The sequence below is a fragment of the Sphaeramia orbicularis genome, chromosome 8 (genome assembly GCF_902148855.1).
Source record: "Sphaeramia orbicularis chromosome 8, fSphaOr1.1, whole genome shotgun sequence".
In the NCBI taxonomy this organism is placed as follows: Eukaryota; Metazoa; Chordata; class Actinopteri; order Kurtiformes; family Apogonidae; genus Sphaeramia; species Sphaeramia orbicularis.
In genome coordinates this window covers 37,537,781-37,555,065 of record NC_043964.1, presented here as the reverse complement: position 1 = coordinate 37,555,065, position 17,285 = coordinate 37,537,781, and the positions used below count along the sequence as shown (strand labels likewise).

The following is a 17,285-nucleotide window of genomic DNA, read 5'->3' as shown; positions in this document are numbered from 1 at the left end:
CTCGCTGTGATACCAATCACAAAAATCAGTACTCTTTTTTTTTTTTTTTTTTTTTTTTTTTTTTTTTTTTTTGTGAAATCTCAGAAACATCTGTTTTGATGAACATTACAGTGACACCAAATACTACAGAGGCACAACAGTCGGTTTGTGATTACAGAGGGCTCTGTGTGTGCAATCACTAATCATTAAAAACACAATTTATTTATTCACACACCAAGAAACACCTGTAACACTTGAAACTTTGTGGCAAAACAAGAACAAATGGCAATTATGTGTAAAACTTTATGGGTGTGTTAGCATTAGAATATCGTTGGCATAAAATCATAAATGCGTAATTCCATTCTTTGTGGTTTCAGACCCCGGAACAAAAGATTAATAAGAAATTATACTAAATACACAACTACTACCAGTGCTTCCAACAACAACAGGGAAAATGAGTCAAGTATTAATCTCAGGTTCCATTAAAAAAAAAAAAAAAAATCCCTGGGGATATCATTTTTAATTAAATAGAAGTAATTCTAACTAACTGAAATATACTATAGGTTAATTAACTACACTGCCGCTTTAGTCTGAAAAGGTGATTAGTTATTAATAGAGGTACAAAAAATTCACTTGATCTGTGTGTTTTTTAGGGGGTTTTTTTGTGTTTTTTTAACTGAACACATACAGACAGTTGACAGATTAAAAGAAAAACATCAGTGGGAGATGTTAAGCTACTATATGTTTCAGCACATCAACCTTGACCTTTGACCTTGAACGCCAGGTAGATATGTACTGTAAATATCTGTACTCATTATCATCAAGAGAAAAAAAATCAAGATGAAAACTGCATCTTAGAGTCCAAATAAACAAACAAACAAACAAACAGATACTAGTGAAAGAACAACCTTCCACCACATGTGAAGAAGGTGATCACTCACATGAACTTTGTATTGATTCGCGGTGACCCTTCAGTCTAAGGGGTCAGTGCAGAGGTCAAGTATTCAGGCCTGTGCTGTTCTCTTGGTGAACTCCACACATGTACTCGTCCACTTGTCAAGAGTATGGAGAAGTGTGACTCATGAGCATCACAGGTTTTTCCCAACATCTCTAGGGTTTATGGTTTTTCCACTCGTGAACTCTCAAATGTGTGATCATGTTTTTAATGAGGGGTTTTTATTATAATATTCCTCTGTGTGTAACTGCAGACACAGTGTGACCAAGCATCTTATCAGACACTTAATTAAGAGTTTTCCTTATATGTCACACTTCTGTATATGAACCACAACTTCTGACCCTATTTATCATATTAAGCATAAATCTTTAGTTGCTGTTTGTATTCCCTCCTGCCGTCTATTCTTCAAACAGGGTTCCTACGCATTTGAAATTTCAAAATTCCATATTTTTTCCAGACCTTAATTTCCAGATGTTTTGTTAAAAAAAAAAATCCAACCAAAAATTAAGAATGTATGGGAAATGGAACTGGGAATACAATTAAGTGAAGAAGTCTGGGAACATGCTATAGATTGGATATGGTCTACCACGTCTTATGCTCGTCTTGGACTTATTCAATTTACAGTATTACACAGGGTCCATTTTTCTAAGTCAATACTTTCTGAAATATATACAGAAATGGAAACAAATGTGATAAATGTCATGGCTCCCCATGTCACCATAGTCATATGTTTTTTCTTTGCCCTGGCCTCAGTGGTTTTTGGACTGGCTACTTTACTATTATGTCCACTGTTCTTGGAGTAAATTTGCAGGCTTGCCCATTAATCGCCATATTTGGCATTCCTGACGCCTCACTTGCACTAAACTCTACACAAAAGGATATTATAGCTTACACATCTTTATTAGCAAGACGTTTGTTATTGTTACAGTGGAAGTCTGTTAAATATCCTTCCATCTCCCGGTGGCTTAAAGACACCATGTGTTTTCTAAAACTCGAGAAAATGAAATTCACATTGACAGGATGTACTGACAAATTTTTCCACAAATGGCAACCCTTTATTTCTTATTTTACAATATTAGAGGTACTACCCGATTGAATGTGTGCCTGTTGTTGTTGTACTTTATAATACATAAATAACCATTATTTTGTACTGGTGAAGATGAGTTGGGGTGGGGCAGAGTTTGGAGTGGGGGGTTGCAATTTGTTTACTTCATTATACATTTAATTTTTTTTTTTTTTTTTCTTTGCTACACTCTAATTAGAGTGCTCTTTTATTTGTCATTTTTGTATGCATACACATATATCTGAATAAATGTAAATGTGTCTCTATATTATATGCATATATGTTTATACTTGGGGGAAAAAAGGAAGGTAAATTGTAATTCCGTGATTGGAAGTGTTCTATTTTTCTTCAATAAAAAAAAAAAAAAAATTCCAACCAGCCAACCAGTCTTTATATTTGGGATTTATGAGCCAGTCGTCAGAGAATTTACATCTACCCATTATGAGTTCTGTTAATGATCATACAAGGCCTAGATAGGTCTAGATATGACCATGCCATGGTATTAAAGGCATTTTAATGTTTAAAGAGAGTGTCTTGGAGTTTTTCTTCCAGTTTGGGCTCATACAAGGCATGTTGAATAGCTCGCTCACTAACACTGTGTGGACACCACCTGTCCATCAAAGCAGCAGTGAAATTTGACAACACCTGGGCGGGCCTTAAAATGTTTTGGAGGAGGATAAGATCAGAAGGCTGGGCATTCAACTTGCCAATCTGCCCAAATGTTTTCTGGGACATGTAGCCTACTGTATGTGTTCTCACACAAACGATTTAGCTGCGCTAGGAAGCACCTTAAAAAACAGATTGATCCATTTCTTTTTTTAGATATTCATAATTTTATGTTTTAGAAAATAGAGCAGTGGTAACAGTCTTGGAAACATGAATATTTTTCCATGCATTTGTTTCCATTTTCCATACTTTTCCAGACCTAGAAATTTATAAAATCAAATTCCATACTTTTCATATTTGTGTAGGAACCCTATTCAAAAAATAAGATTGAAAATGTTCACACTACAGGAAAATCACATTTGTTTCTCAAAAAAAAAAAAAAAAAAAATCTTTTGGCAGAAATTGTCCACATTTTTTGGTATGGTTTAATTGCAGTAATGACGCAGGCATCAGTAATTATGTATGTAGCTGTTTGTACCTTCATGGCTTCATGTTGCACCCCCCCCACAAATCCACTCCATAGAGCTGTACTCGTGGATTCTACTCAAGACTGGATTCGATGTTAAAAAAAACTCACATCTGCATTGAGAACCCAGTCTATACTGACATGTATGTGTAGAAATCCAAAGGGAATTGCATTACAAACCACCCCCAAATGGTTTGGACAGGTTTACCAAATCATATGTCATGCGATTTGTTGCTGTTTGTTTTTCTTGTTGCCATCTTAATCCAAAATCAGAATAAATTGGGCACTCTAAGCATTCCTGCCTATGCAACAGCGAGTAATTGGATGTTAATTGCTTAACTGCACCATGCAGTGCACCTGTGCAGAAACATCTGCATTTTCTATGCTTCTCCACACATTTATACAGCGTTTTTTTCTTTTCATTTGTTACCCCTCTGTATGTGTTTTTGGACCTCGCGCTTTGGTAAACTGAACATTTTTTTGACATTTTACAGTAAAACATGTAGTTCAAATTGTAATTAAGAGATTAACCGCTAAAGTTTTAACTCTACTGTATGTGGATAAACACATAGAACTTTACATAATTTAGCTGGTGTATATGCATCAGTGCAAATTTCAATTTCTGGCATTTTCTTTCAAGCATTTTCCATTTTGCTCCTACGCTGACCTCTTCAGATCTCTGCTCCCTGTTGAGCCTTGTATTTGAAGTCTAAGATTTCCTCAAGGATTTGCCATAAACCAACTCCGGTAATTTCTTATAAATCATGTGGATGGCAGTAAAGCAGCAGTTTTACATCTGTGAAATGTATGCTTGTAGTTCTGATCATTTTTGTAAGCCCAAGAGAATAAGTGATCTTTCACAGCTTGAGGAGACAGCTGGGATTCTGGAGGAAAAGGTAACTGCATTGCACATATGGCTCTGGAAAAAATTAAGAGACCACTGCAAATTCCTGTGAAATCAGCATGTCTGCATGTATGATAGCCATTCCATTCCTGTGTCTGTTGAATTCCAACGCAAACACACCTTATTCTACTGAATAAACACCTGATCCATGTCTTATTTAAGAAGCAGAAGTATAAACACCACTACTGTGGCCATCACTATCTTCTTACAATAAGCAAAAACAGTGCTATTAGTACCACAACAGTAACTGGAATCAAAAAATAACTTTTGAAAACTACTGGACTTCTGCTCTGACAATGTCCCCAAACTCTGAGGACTGGTTTTTCTAACAGGACAATGCTCCTGGACTCAGCTAGGCCAATAAAGGTGTGAATGACAGACCACCAGATGAAGACCCTGTCATAGCCAGAACAATCTCCAGACCTGAACCCACTTTGAAAACTTCTGGAGGAACATGGATGGTCACAAGTCATGGAATATTGCTGAGCTTCTTGAATTTCTATGCCAGGAGCTGCATAAAGTCATCCAACAGCAATGGAGGAGAGCCAAGACACGTGAAAGCTGCCATTGAAAATCAGAGTTATTCCACCAAATATTGATGTCTGAACCAAGGTTATTATTGTTAATGAAAACTAACAAAATGACAAAAACTAGAATTGAAAAAACATTTTCGTCAACTGAAATAAATAAAAACTATAATTAAAAGAAAAAAACAATAACTAACTGAAACTGTATTGTGTGCTTATAAAACTAACTAAAACGTATAAAAAATATGGTTAAAATTCCCTTCATTTTCGTTTTTGTCAACGTCAGATCGATATGAAATCGATTTATTTCACTCTAGCAATTTTAGCTAGCGGCACCACACAACACTTCACAGTCCATCACTTCTTGTCACTTGTCGTTTACAGTCGTCTTCTGGTCCCCACTCTACCTGGAAACACAGAGACTAAAGTTGGGAGAAAACAGCAGAGTCCTGTCTGGGATTTATGGGAATACAACAGCAAAGAAGATAAAAGATATTTTAAAAAACTAAACTAAAACTAAGCATTTAGAAAAAAAACCAAAAACTAATAAAAACAAGCAAACCTGCTCTAAAAACTAATTAAAACTAACTGAATTAGAGAAAAAAGGGTCAAAACTAAACAAAACTAAACTATAATGAAAAATCCAAAACTATCATAACCTTGGTCTGAACTTTTCCCAAGTTACAACATTAGTATTGTGTTGTTCTTTGCATTATTTGACATCTGCATCTTTCTGTTATTTAAACTATGTGTCATATTCTGCAAATACATGCTCTAAATAATAATATTTTAATTTGAAATTTGGGCGAAATGTTTAGAGAATAAAACAAAATGTTCATTTTACTCAAACACATACCTATAAATGGTCAAATCAGAGAAAATGATCATTTTGCAGTGGTCTCTTATTTCTTTCCAGAGTTGTATATAATGGCATGCCAATCCAAAGTCCACAGCAATGGGCATCTTAGATGTGACGAAAGAAAGAAAAAAAAAAAACAAGGGAAGCCAAAGTGGAGGGTCAAGCACTTTAAAGTGGATTATTTTCTCCTCATCTGTTCCTGCAGAGGGAACACAACCGCTGTCAAGGAGCTCAATCGCTGCTGTTTCAATGACACTCGCTGACAGAGGACATGAGGACTGTGTGTGTGTGTGTGTGTGTGTGTGTGTATGTGTGCATTTGTGTGTGCATGTGTGGCAGGTGCCAATCAGGACATTCTGTAATTCGGTTCCACTCCAGCCTTGCCTCTGGTCAAACGAAAGGATTACCCCTCACCCTTTCACTCCGTCCCCTCTCCCTCTCCCTACCTCTGCTTTCTCTTCTTCTCTTCTTATAAAGGTTCTGCGTGTAGATTCACTTTAATTTGTGTACACACTGTAAACACACAACCTTATCACTGAGAAGTCCCACAGCCTCGACGTACTTCTATATCGGTGGTTTCATAGTGGGCCATAGGGTCGGATTTGGCAGGTTAAGAGAGGTTACTTTGCGGCACAAAATAGGAAGAAGGATGCTTTTCTTGCGGTGAAATAGAGCTGAAGATGTGGGAATTTCCTGCTCTGGTGGATCTTGCAAAAACAGTAGGTTGTAGGACAGAAGCTACAACACTTACAAAAGTACTAACCCGGACATATTACTGGATAAATCCCACCACCGATCTTCTCGACCAATTTGTTTGCGCGAATCCCACCATAGCACGTACCATTTGACATGTTGATGTTTCATAATGCTACACGTAGCATCCTTAAGGCTGGCTAATATGCTAACACTTCAATTTTGTCACAACACAGATAAGGATATCCTATTGTGAATGTAATGAGTCCCACGGCCTCATGAATTCACACTGCCATTTGGTCTTTATCTGCTCCTTTTTACAGCCAATAGTGATTGGCAGGTGGAGGGTATTGCCCATTCAAATGTGAGAACCAATCGGGATGCCTGTGCCTTGTCTGAGGGAATCCTGCAAAAATGAATCCCAGATTTCAAACCTGTGCAATAGCCAGATTACCAAAACACACATTTCTTCCACATGTCTTCTTCTTTCCTTATCATTCCCACTGGGTCAACCCCCATCTATTAGTGTCCTTATTATTCTGTCTTGCCTGGACCTTCTTCCTCGACAGAATCTTAACCTTAGCTTCCTTTCTACCTCTCTCAGCCTTCAAAAGATAGACACCAGCTACACTGATTTGTGTAAGATACAGCTAACCGCTGAGGTTTTCCTTCAGTCTGTGAGTGTGATAAGGTAGTATTACCATTTTTGAGTTTCTGAACTGCAGCAACAGCCGAAAAAAAAAGAAGTAAAAGCTGACAGGTGAGTTTGATGTTCCTTACTTTCAGTTTACAGTTTTGAGGTTCAGCACAGATGCAAAGCCAAAGTGTTGCGCAAATCTCTCCAAATCAAAACACAAATCATCCATTTACTCATTCAGTCTACTCCACGCTCAACAACTTTCATATTTTTCCACCTGTCAATCATTCATCCATCATTTCTGTCCATACCTTATCAGCCATGATCATGGACGAGCCTCCGTGGATGCCCAGGATGGGTATGAGTGTCTGCGAGGAAATAAAATCCAAAATCTGGGCAATGGCTTCCTGGTCAGTGCCATCCCCAAACACCACACCGTGGATCTTGGTTCCGGACATCAGGTCGCACATGTGGGTGATGATGCTTTTCGGGTCGGTCTCGTTGACCAGCAGTGTGACCACATTGACGTCGATGGGGTCCTCTTTGCTCCACAGTGCCCGGATGTCCCTGTCGGAGATGTAGCGCGTGCGTCCCAGGATCACGGCAATGTTCAGGACGGGCACTTTTTCCGAAGCGCTGCCGGATCGCTTTTGAGCCTCCACGGGGTCAGCCATGAGGGTCACCACCGCCACCAGGAGTGCCAAGAAGAGTAGCACGCTACCGCTACAGCCGCCGTTCCTCCGACTCCTCCTCTTACTCCTTTTGCTGCTGAGGGACATACTGCAAAACCACTTCATCCCCTGCATGGAAAGAAGGGAGGGGAGGAATGAGATGAAGGAAAACCGATAACAGATGAAAGGGTTGTGGAGTGGAGATCAAGAGACGAGGAGAAGATAAGATAGAAAAGTGTGGACAGATGATGGCAGAGAGAAAAAGACAGGGGAGATAAATTGTTAATGCCGCAGCTTTTTAAGCCCACACATTCAGACTGCATCTCTCTTCTTCATTCCATTTCTTCTCAGAAGCGTTATTAAACACATAAACCTTGTAGGGTGGGAGACGGCCTTGAGAGGAAGTTGCGCGGAGGGGTGGGAGAAAGAGACGATGACTAACAAACGATATACTTTATGGTCACGACTGGTAGGAGCAGATGATTCAGGCTGTGCTGAAATAAGGAAGGCATCAACATTTCTATAGTTGGGAAGTGGAATAACTTAACCCAGATAGACACCTTGAAATGGAGACTGAATATTTGCACACGGTATTTCCAGTTTTATTTCTCCACCTGCTAGTTGTTTGGTTTCTAACCTTATGTTTTTTCGTTCTGTTATGTTGGCATTCAAGGCAAGTTTAGCTTTTAATAACATTTCTACATTAACCCTTTCATGCATAGTGGTCACGACAGTGGACAGTTACTCTACAGCTTTAATCTTGTACATTCATGGGTTTTGTTGTTTTAGTTCCGTATCAACCAACACAGTGGACACTTGTGCATCATCTCATAAACTGCAATTCATACCATTATTTTAACTTTGCTGTTCTTGGTTGGTTCTTGAGTGGAAATCAATTGTTAATATTTATTTTTTTGGATATTATCTCCATGAAGTGAGTAATAACTAGTATTAGAATATGTTAAAATGTGAGAAAACATCAGATTAGCTGCATTAAACATGGTTTCATTTCACTGTTTTCATATGATATTGGGTTTTAAATGCATGTTTCTTTGCTTCAAGAATAAAACTCATGGTGTAGCTGAGTGGACATTTTTTGTAACTCCGTGAAAAACAGGTTGACTTAAAAAAAAAAAAAAAAAAAAAAAATCAATCACATTGTTTTTTTTTTCATGCCTAAAGAGGAATAAAAACACTCAGGAAAAAAAAAAATCTTGATTAAGGTTCTAATAATTCATGCATGACAGGGTTAATATGTTGACAAATGACTTTATCAATATATATTTACACCCTGGGGCACCAATAAGGGGGGTAAACATGACAAATTCATGGGGCCCAGCATTTGTGGGGGGCCCATAGAGCAAAGGAGGGGGTTCAGTCAGTAGATACAGGCTAGAAGTTGTGAAAATTTCGTGTAAGATCTGCTGTATAAGAGTGATATAGAAGCCGTGAGTCAAACGTTGAAAGAATGTTAGGTTTCAGTGTCATTTTCACGCTAGGGTAAGTGACGTTATGTATGGACCACCCCCACACATACATGCCCCCCCCGCTCCAACAGATCGACAAAACATTGAATTTTGCGAAAGGGTTGACAACGTTTATCTTTTATGTGGCCCATACTTGGTATACACAGTTATATATTCTTTTGAATAGTGTAGTCATATTACATTATTGGCTAAAATTTGCTTAGATGTCTTATTTCTGTCTTTGTGCATAAGAAATCAATAGGAGTGAATCCCCAAAGGAACTTTGTGTGGTTATGCAAATTTACAGGATTTCAGTTCTGTTGCAACATGTTGATGGTCATATGAACTATGTTTTCAGGTCAAAAATGTCCAATTTCATCACAATTAATGCTATATTTTCATGTCACAAATGGCCAAGTTATATTTGAACTGAATTTACCTGAAAAACAAATATTCTATTCTTTTAGATTCCCCAGTTTTTTTTACAAGATTATATACTACATATCACATGTTTTATTTTTACAGGTTGCAATATGGAGTATGGTGCTGATCCATCCTGCTTATGTTACACCAATACATACATTAAGAATGTCACTTTTTAAATCAACAGTTTTCTAATAATAAGCATTTTTATAAAGAAATAATTATATATTGTTATTTCCTCTTTAGTATGATGATAAACTATACAATAAATAATTCTGATCCTAGTTTTTGCACAGGGATCATTAGTGTAAACGGTGACATGGCTGCCGAGCATCAGTATGATGGGATCTGTAACAACCATGTCACATCCGTCCACTGCCACATTTTGTGTTTTTGTGTCAGCTGTTATTGTTTTAGATCCACAATACTAACATTTATGAATAAGAGGAGAATTAGCAATAGTAAGTATATAAGTTTATTCATACTAAAGTACTGGTACTGACCAGATCATCATGTGTAATGTCACGTCCGTCCACCAGCAAAAGTTTTCACATACACGTGCTATTCAAAATCCAATATTTCTGAAAATATAGCTTCCACTGTCAAATAATATCAGTAGTCTGTGCACAAATGTATTAGCATTATTTCAACACAGTTCTATGCATTTCTTACAACTTTTTTTTTTTTTTTTTGACAAAATGGCCACTCATTTGACCCGCTAAGTAAATTTTAGCCGTTATATGTTTCAACAATGTTAAAATTCAGAAAAATACATGATTTTTATTCATAGTAATGCTCTATCTAATACTAAAGTTACTGGCTTACTTTTTCATGAGGATGAATATACAGTAGGACACCAGATCTCGTCCTCAAACTCCAATGATCCCACCCTACCTCCAATATCAAACTCCTTTATCTGGGTTTTATGAAGTGAGCAGAAATAATACTCAGTGCATTTAATGGCAAATTTGGTGTAATGATGTCCTAAAACTACTATGCAATAATAATCCATCTCTGTCATCACTTGTGACCCTCTCTTCAGGACATTTCTGGGTGTTGACCTTTGGGCATCACGGAGCATGTGCAAACCCAGTAACATAAGGACAATGCAGCTGTGGTTCACTCTGCGTTAGTGCGGTGCAGTTCAGTCTGAGAGATACAGACATACACAGACCTTTCAACCTGTTGTTTCACACAAGGACGGAGTAAACAGGACACATGGGAGGAGCAGGAGGAAGCACATGCTTTGTTCGTATTCCTTCGACTACTTTAGAGTTCTGCAAAAGTGTGTGTTTATATTTGCTGAAGAGGATAACCACTGGAAGAAATTAGAAAAAACTATCACTTGACCTCTGTTATCTCCATGTTCTATCTCATCTGGTAAAGAGAAGGGATGGAGTTAAGAAACATAAGCCAAATTTCTTACATATGTTGCCTCTAAAGACTTAACCCTTTTATGCATACTGGTCACTCCGGTGGACAGCTATTCTACAACTGTTCTCTTCTATATTCATGGGTTTTGTTGTTTTATTTGCACATCAACCAACACACTGGACACTTTCCTGTTCTTAATAAACCTGATCTGCAGTAGGGTCAAAACACGGTATTTGAAATCTCTCTGACGGGACATTTTTAGAGACAATTTGACAGATTAGTGTTGCTAAATGACCCATATTTTTACTTTTAAATTAATTTTTGCTTTAGTTGGACCATAAGGGATTATCCATAACAAGAAGCTACTTTATATTGAAATAAATGTTGGAATGGCAAGCAATTAAAGTTCGCTCTCTGACAGGACATGACTGTGTTTTGACCCAGTAACATGTTTGATTGTAAATCACTTACTAATTGTTATTAGACTGTAATTAACAGTTGTCTTACACAAAAAGTTTTTTTTTTTTTTGCATATTATCTCCATGAGGTGATTAATAACTAGTATCAGAGTATGTTCAAATGTGAGAAAACAACGGATTAGCTGCAAGAAAACTGTTTTTATTTCATAGTTTTCACACAGTTTATCACTTTCTGATGATGGTTTTAAATACATTTTTCTTTGCTTCCAAACTTAAACACACGGTGCCCAAATGAGTGGACATTTTTGTAATTCCATGAAAAATAGGTTAATTAAAAAAATTTCGGTAACACTTTACTTGAAGGTCTAGTTTATAATGCATTAAGCGCACATTCATAAGACATTATAATGTATTTATAATGCATTATAAAAGTCAGTAAAACAGTTTATGATCATGTACAACAACTTAAACCAAGGTTAATAGAGTATTATAAGTGTAGGCATAATGTATTATAAATTCAGCTTTCATAATGTTTTATACATCCATACCAAAGCAGTGTGAAGGAATTTATTTTTTTTTAGGTGGAGAACTTTTGTGAGGTTTTGTCACTGATCCCTATACCCATCTATTTTAGGGATTTCATATTTATTTAAAAAAAAAAAAAAAAAAAAGTATGTGTTTGAATTAACAAAGATTTAGAGCTGCCTCATTATTTTTTATTTATGTATAAAGCAACATGTAACACTTCTATTTACTGTCTCTGTTCTTTTAATGTTTTGTTTTTGCAAAATAAAGAGTTATTAAGAACACTTCGATGTAGAATTTTTGATTTACACTTTACTTACAGCCAGCAGATACTGCTCGTAACTCATCATACTTGTGTTATATCATACAATTGATAATGTGTTACGTAACCCAGGACTTGAGATTCTTCCTACAAACACTTGTCACTTTGTTATGGATGTATAAAACAGTATGAGAGCTGAATTTATAATATATTATGCCCACACTAATAATACTTTATTAACCTTGGTATAAGTTGTTGTACATGATCATAAACTGTTGTAATGACTTTTATAATGCATTATAAATGCATTATAATGTCTTATGAATGAGCGCTTAATGCATTTTAAACTAGACCTTCAAGTAAAGTGTTACCAAAATTTCCATCGCATTGTTTTTTTCATGCCTAAAGAGGAATAAAAATACTCGGGGAAAAAAAAAATCTTGATTAAGGTTATCATACTTCATGCATGAAAGGGTTAAATACAGACACAGCTCCACTATTGTTCTGAGGCTGCACTGGTTTCTAAACAGTTCTTCACTTATTTTAATTGAATACTGCAATATATATATATATATGTATATATATATATATATGTATATATATATATATATATATATATATATATATATATATATATATATATGTATATATATATATATAAGTGATTGACAGCACAGCTTATAGATGCGTATATACACAAAACAAATCATTTGCCGTCCCAGAGGTAAATAAAACTCAAGTTACATAAAGGCTCTCAAGTGCTATTCATAGTGTGGAATTCCTGACAGTGTCGTCTTTTGTTTTTGAAGTAGCACTGCAGGCTTTGGACAGGATAGAGGGGTGGGGAGGTGGGGGGGGGGTTCCTCAGTAGAGACTACCTTTTGTGTGCATGTGTTCATGAATGTGAGATGGTGAGAAAGCCAGTGTTTTAAGATAGACACTGCAGATATTCTAATCAGAGTAAATGAGCACACCACCATTATCATCATCACATATAAAAATCTCAAACCGCACGACAAATATCTCCGCAGCGCTAACAGTAGCCGGCTTTTTCCGATACCCGATGCTCGGGGAGCGTAAAATATTGTGTGCGAGACTGTGTAGGTTCATCTGCATATGTAGCGTAAAAGCAGGTGTGCTGAACAGTACAGCATGAGCTAAATCACAAGAGCATGAAACATATGGTCACATAATGTGCCCATGTGCAACGTCGACGATTTATGGATTCACAGGCCCCCCCACATGTTTTTTACAGGGCCTGTTTGTGCATGATTGATTCACAGCCGCTATCATTTATCATACTACTGTTAAAAACCAGTGCGAATTTAAGCGATTAGATCAGAAGATCAAAAGAAACGTATACCATTTACAAAGCATTATTGAATATTGACTTAAGAAAGATTGCACTGCACATGTTTTTTTGTGCTCTGAGACACATTCTCGTGCCGTCGACCACAGAAAATTCTGTTCTTTCAAAAGCCATATTTTCACACATCAGTAAAATAGACTGAATCATGCACGCAGCATTTCATGTACCAAGGACATGATGTTTTCAGTCCTGTATCTCCATCCTTTGAATGCTAGTTCACTGGGTATCTCAAATAAAAATTATGAAAAGTAGTTTTTTTTTTTTCTTCACATTTGGTGGGAGGTAAGGTCATGAGCCAAGGAACATAGAATTAGCGTCCTGATGATGTAGATCCATGTTTCTTTCTTGAGATTTTCTGTTTTCTTCTACTCTCTATTTGCCTTATTTTTATTCATCTTATATTATAAAAGGAAAGTGGACTCTGTTTGTGTGTGTGTCTCTGGCATCACACAAAATCCGGAAAGAGCCGACTGCTGCAGTTTGGCATATTTACGTATTTTTGGTCAAGGAATAGACTAGCAAAAACGGCAAGTTGATAGGACCAATATTTTGAGAGATATTAGTAATTTTGGAATACAATAGCCTTACTATCACATTGCTATGCCTATGATGGTTGACAAGAAGTGCAGTACCACGCTGCATGATGGGAAATAAAGTTAAAAACAGGAACGACGCATTTGTTAACTTCAGTCCAAATGCAATGAAACGAATGGTAATATACAAAGCTATGTAAGTATGGAACAAACTACCAGAACACATCACACAAGAAAACTGTGAAATGAAATTTGAGAAATCAGTCAAGTCAAGAAGCATTTATTGACCATAAATGACTGATACTTGGGCTAATTGAATATATGTACTGTATATACTATACTGCTGCTGACCTAAAGGAGCTGTCATGTCTGTATTTTGTCTGTTATTTATTTTATTTTATGTTATGTAGTATGTGAAAAATTGTTTTGTGTGATTATATTGTGTGTTATTTGCATTGACTAGTTGTAAAGATTATTGTAAGGACCCCAAGAAGAATAGCTGTAGTTATAGTACAGCTACTGGGGATCCGAAAGAAAGAAAGTCCCTAGATATCGAAATTAATAAATTAATTGTTGTTCAAATTTTAAAGAATGATTTACCAAACAATTTTTATGGCAGTACTTATAAAATATAGGCTAACATATTTTCCCAAAAGTCAGCTCTCCCCAACATAAAAACTACCACATTCAGAACTTGTGGTTCCCCACAGGTCAACACACTACTATAAGTAACTATACACGTCTCATTGGGTACGGTTACATGATGTTTTTTAAATCCGATTTATTTTTCCAGAAGAAATTAATCCGGAACTAAGTACTTTCTCTTCTGTTTACATGGAAATGTTAAACCCAAATAAAGGTTTACATGATAAACATTTATTCGGTTCTTGCAGCCCTTGTGTTAGCTTAGCTTAGCATAGTCACTGCATTTCCATGGTCACACGTAGCCAGTTTTTTAAAGGTGATTTGTTGTCTTTTGTAATTGATTTTGTGAAATCCGATTCTCCCTAATTATTTCTTTAGATCCGCGACTTACTGCACCCATACAATCTTGGGACTGTTGTGTTGACGGAAGTTGGAAAATCTTTTTGTTGGAAGGGATGCATGCGCTAAATTAGCTTTGCTTTACCGTTTTAGCTTTGCATTAGTTTTTATTTCCCAAGATTTTATTAGTGCAGTAAGTCACATCGCCATGATTTGAGCCTCAATTTGTGATCATATTGACCCCACCGGACTAAAGTAATGATTAGGGAGAACTGAATTTCACAAAATCACTCATAAAATACTACAAATCACCTGTAAAAGCCTGGCTACGTCTGACCATAGGAATGAAGCGATTATGCTAAGCTAGGCTAAGCTAACGGAAAGGCTGCAAGAACAAGGCAATGGGTGCACTGCAGTGCAAACTGATTTGTCCACTTATCGAACTCATTAGTGCATGACAAATGAATTAATAAAAAACAAGTGGTGAACTCTTCCTTCAGGGTTTTCCAGGCTGGTAGATCCCATCAGAACAGCCCACTGGAACGGTTTGGGTTGACTAGACTGCACTGCATATTCTTCCGCCAGCACAGAATGTGTGCGTCATCGCGACAGGACAAGACAACGAGCATGTGCAGAATGGCAGGAATAAAGTCCAAACGGAACAAAGGGTTTACATGTCCGAGGAATAATTTAGACCTGATTCAAAAGTGGATTAAACCAGTGACTTTATTCGGGTTTAAATTTAATCCAAACTTTTCTTTTTCAACTGGAATAAGGTGTTTACATGGGCATCTGGAATAGGATCTAACCTTTAATCAGATTAAACCAGGAATAAAAGTTGTCATGTAAACGCTTGGACTGTTACTGCAAATCTGCATCTAGATTAAAAGAAAAAAAACAAAACACCCTCTGTCCTAAAGTCATATGTTCCAAACCCATAATAAGGTATGAGTGTGCAGCTTACTTTTCCCATTATCTACTTGCAGGATGTGGTGTCTCACAGTGTTTTATATTGGTGTCCTTAAAGTAAAGGTTCCCTGATCAAAATACTTTTTCTTTCAAGTAATGGAATTCCCTTGAAGTCTCTAGGAGAGACAGAAAGCCGCAGCCTCTGTCTTTCTGCGAGTAAAAAGATGATTTTAGATTATTTTCTGTAGGCTAGGATTTGTCATACCTTGTGATTCTATAATGAAATTGAGACTGCAGTAGAGGGCTCTATTGTGAGCTGAATAATGCATGTGGGCCCACTGTGTCATCCTGTGTGTTTTTAAAACAAGCAGAGGACTGCATGTCTCCCCCCCCCCCGCCCAACTGAGCATAAACACTATTAGTGCAGACCTGAGGATGAATCATCCAAATCTCAGTCCATTCACTGCACAGAGTAGTGAATGGACTAATGGATTCCTAGTGTCTCTGTCAAAAAGTCATCCTCTTTCACCTCAAAGTTGCAGGATTTCCATGATGTTTTGCCCCAGCTGTTTGGAAAATTATTTAATTCTGTAGTGTACTGCCTCTGGTGCTGGTTGCCATTGCTCAACAGCACTTGAGAAGGGCAGATTTTATTCTGTCAAAGCAAATCAAATCCAAGTCGTCCAGTTCGTAATTGCAGGATGTTCCTCCTGCAGCTCCTATCATAACAAATATTATATTTCACTATTAACCCTTTCATGCATACTGGTCACTACAGTGGACAGTTATTCTCCAGCTGTTCTCTTCTATATTCATGGGTTTTGTTGTTTTAGTTGCATATCAACCAACACAGTGCATACTTATGCACCATCCCATAATACACTGCAATTCATACCATTACTGTAACTTTGCTGTTATTGATAAACCTGATCTGCAGCAACATATTTGATAACTGTTATTAGACTGCAATTAAGTTTTTTTTTGTTTTTTATATGGAAAGTTGTTGTGTTTTGTTGTTTTTTGCATATTATTTGAATAATAACTACTATTATAGTATGTTAAAATGTGAGAAAACATCATATTAGCAGCATTAAAAAAATATATTTCATAGTTTTTGCACAGTATGATAGTAAATGCGTGTTTCTTTGCTTCAAAAATGAAACGTATGGTGTCCAGCTGAGTGGACATTTTTGTAACTCCATGAAAAATAGGTTCATAACAAAAAAAAACAAAACAATTCAATCACGTTTTTTTCATGCCTAAAGAGGAATAAAAACACTCAGGAAAAAAAAATCTTGATTAAGGTTCTCATAATTCATGCATGAAAGGGTTAATATCCCAGTATCTGTGGGACCATCACACTCTTTTAAAATGCTTTTCATTTCGGTGATGTAGCCCTAACAGTCTGGAAAATGTAAAAAGACGAGGAAAACATCTGCACTTACACATGTAATCCACATGCCAGTACATGTTTAGTTTATGTCATGTTTGTACTTTGAACTGAGGATCAAAAAAAAAAATGCTCCGAGACCAAATCAGGACACGCATTTGCAATCCTCCTCCGAAAACCATTCACTGTAGGTATAGCTGCAGTAACGGCA

At 36.8% G+C, this 17,285-nt stretch overlaps 1 protein-coding gene across 2 annotated transcripts in view; it reads right to left on the bottom strand.

Annotated features, from left to right (window-relative positions):
• The window catches only part of grin2aa (glutamate receptor, ionotropic, N-methyl D-aspartate 2A, a), a 345,668-nt gene that overhangs the window by 316,406 nt on the left and 11,977 nt on the right, over positions 1-17,285 (bottom strand). The window contains exon 3 of one of the 2 annotated variants that reach the window (XM_030140951.1): positions 7,061-7,549. In XM_030140951.1, the coding sequence (XP_029996811.1) occupies positions 7,061-7,546 (486 nt within the window). In that variant the 5' untranslated portion in view covers positions 7,547-7,549. Of the gene's footprint in view, positions 1-7,060; positions 7,556-17,285 lie in introns of those variants that run through there. The other variant, XM_030140950.1, reaches the window with a different exon arrangement.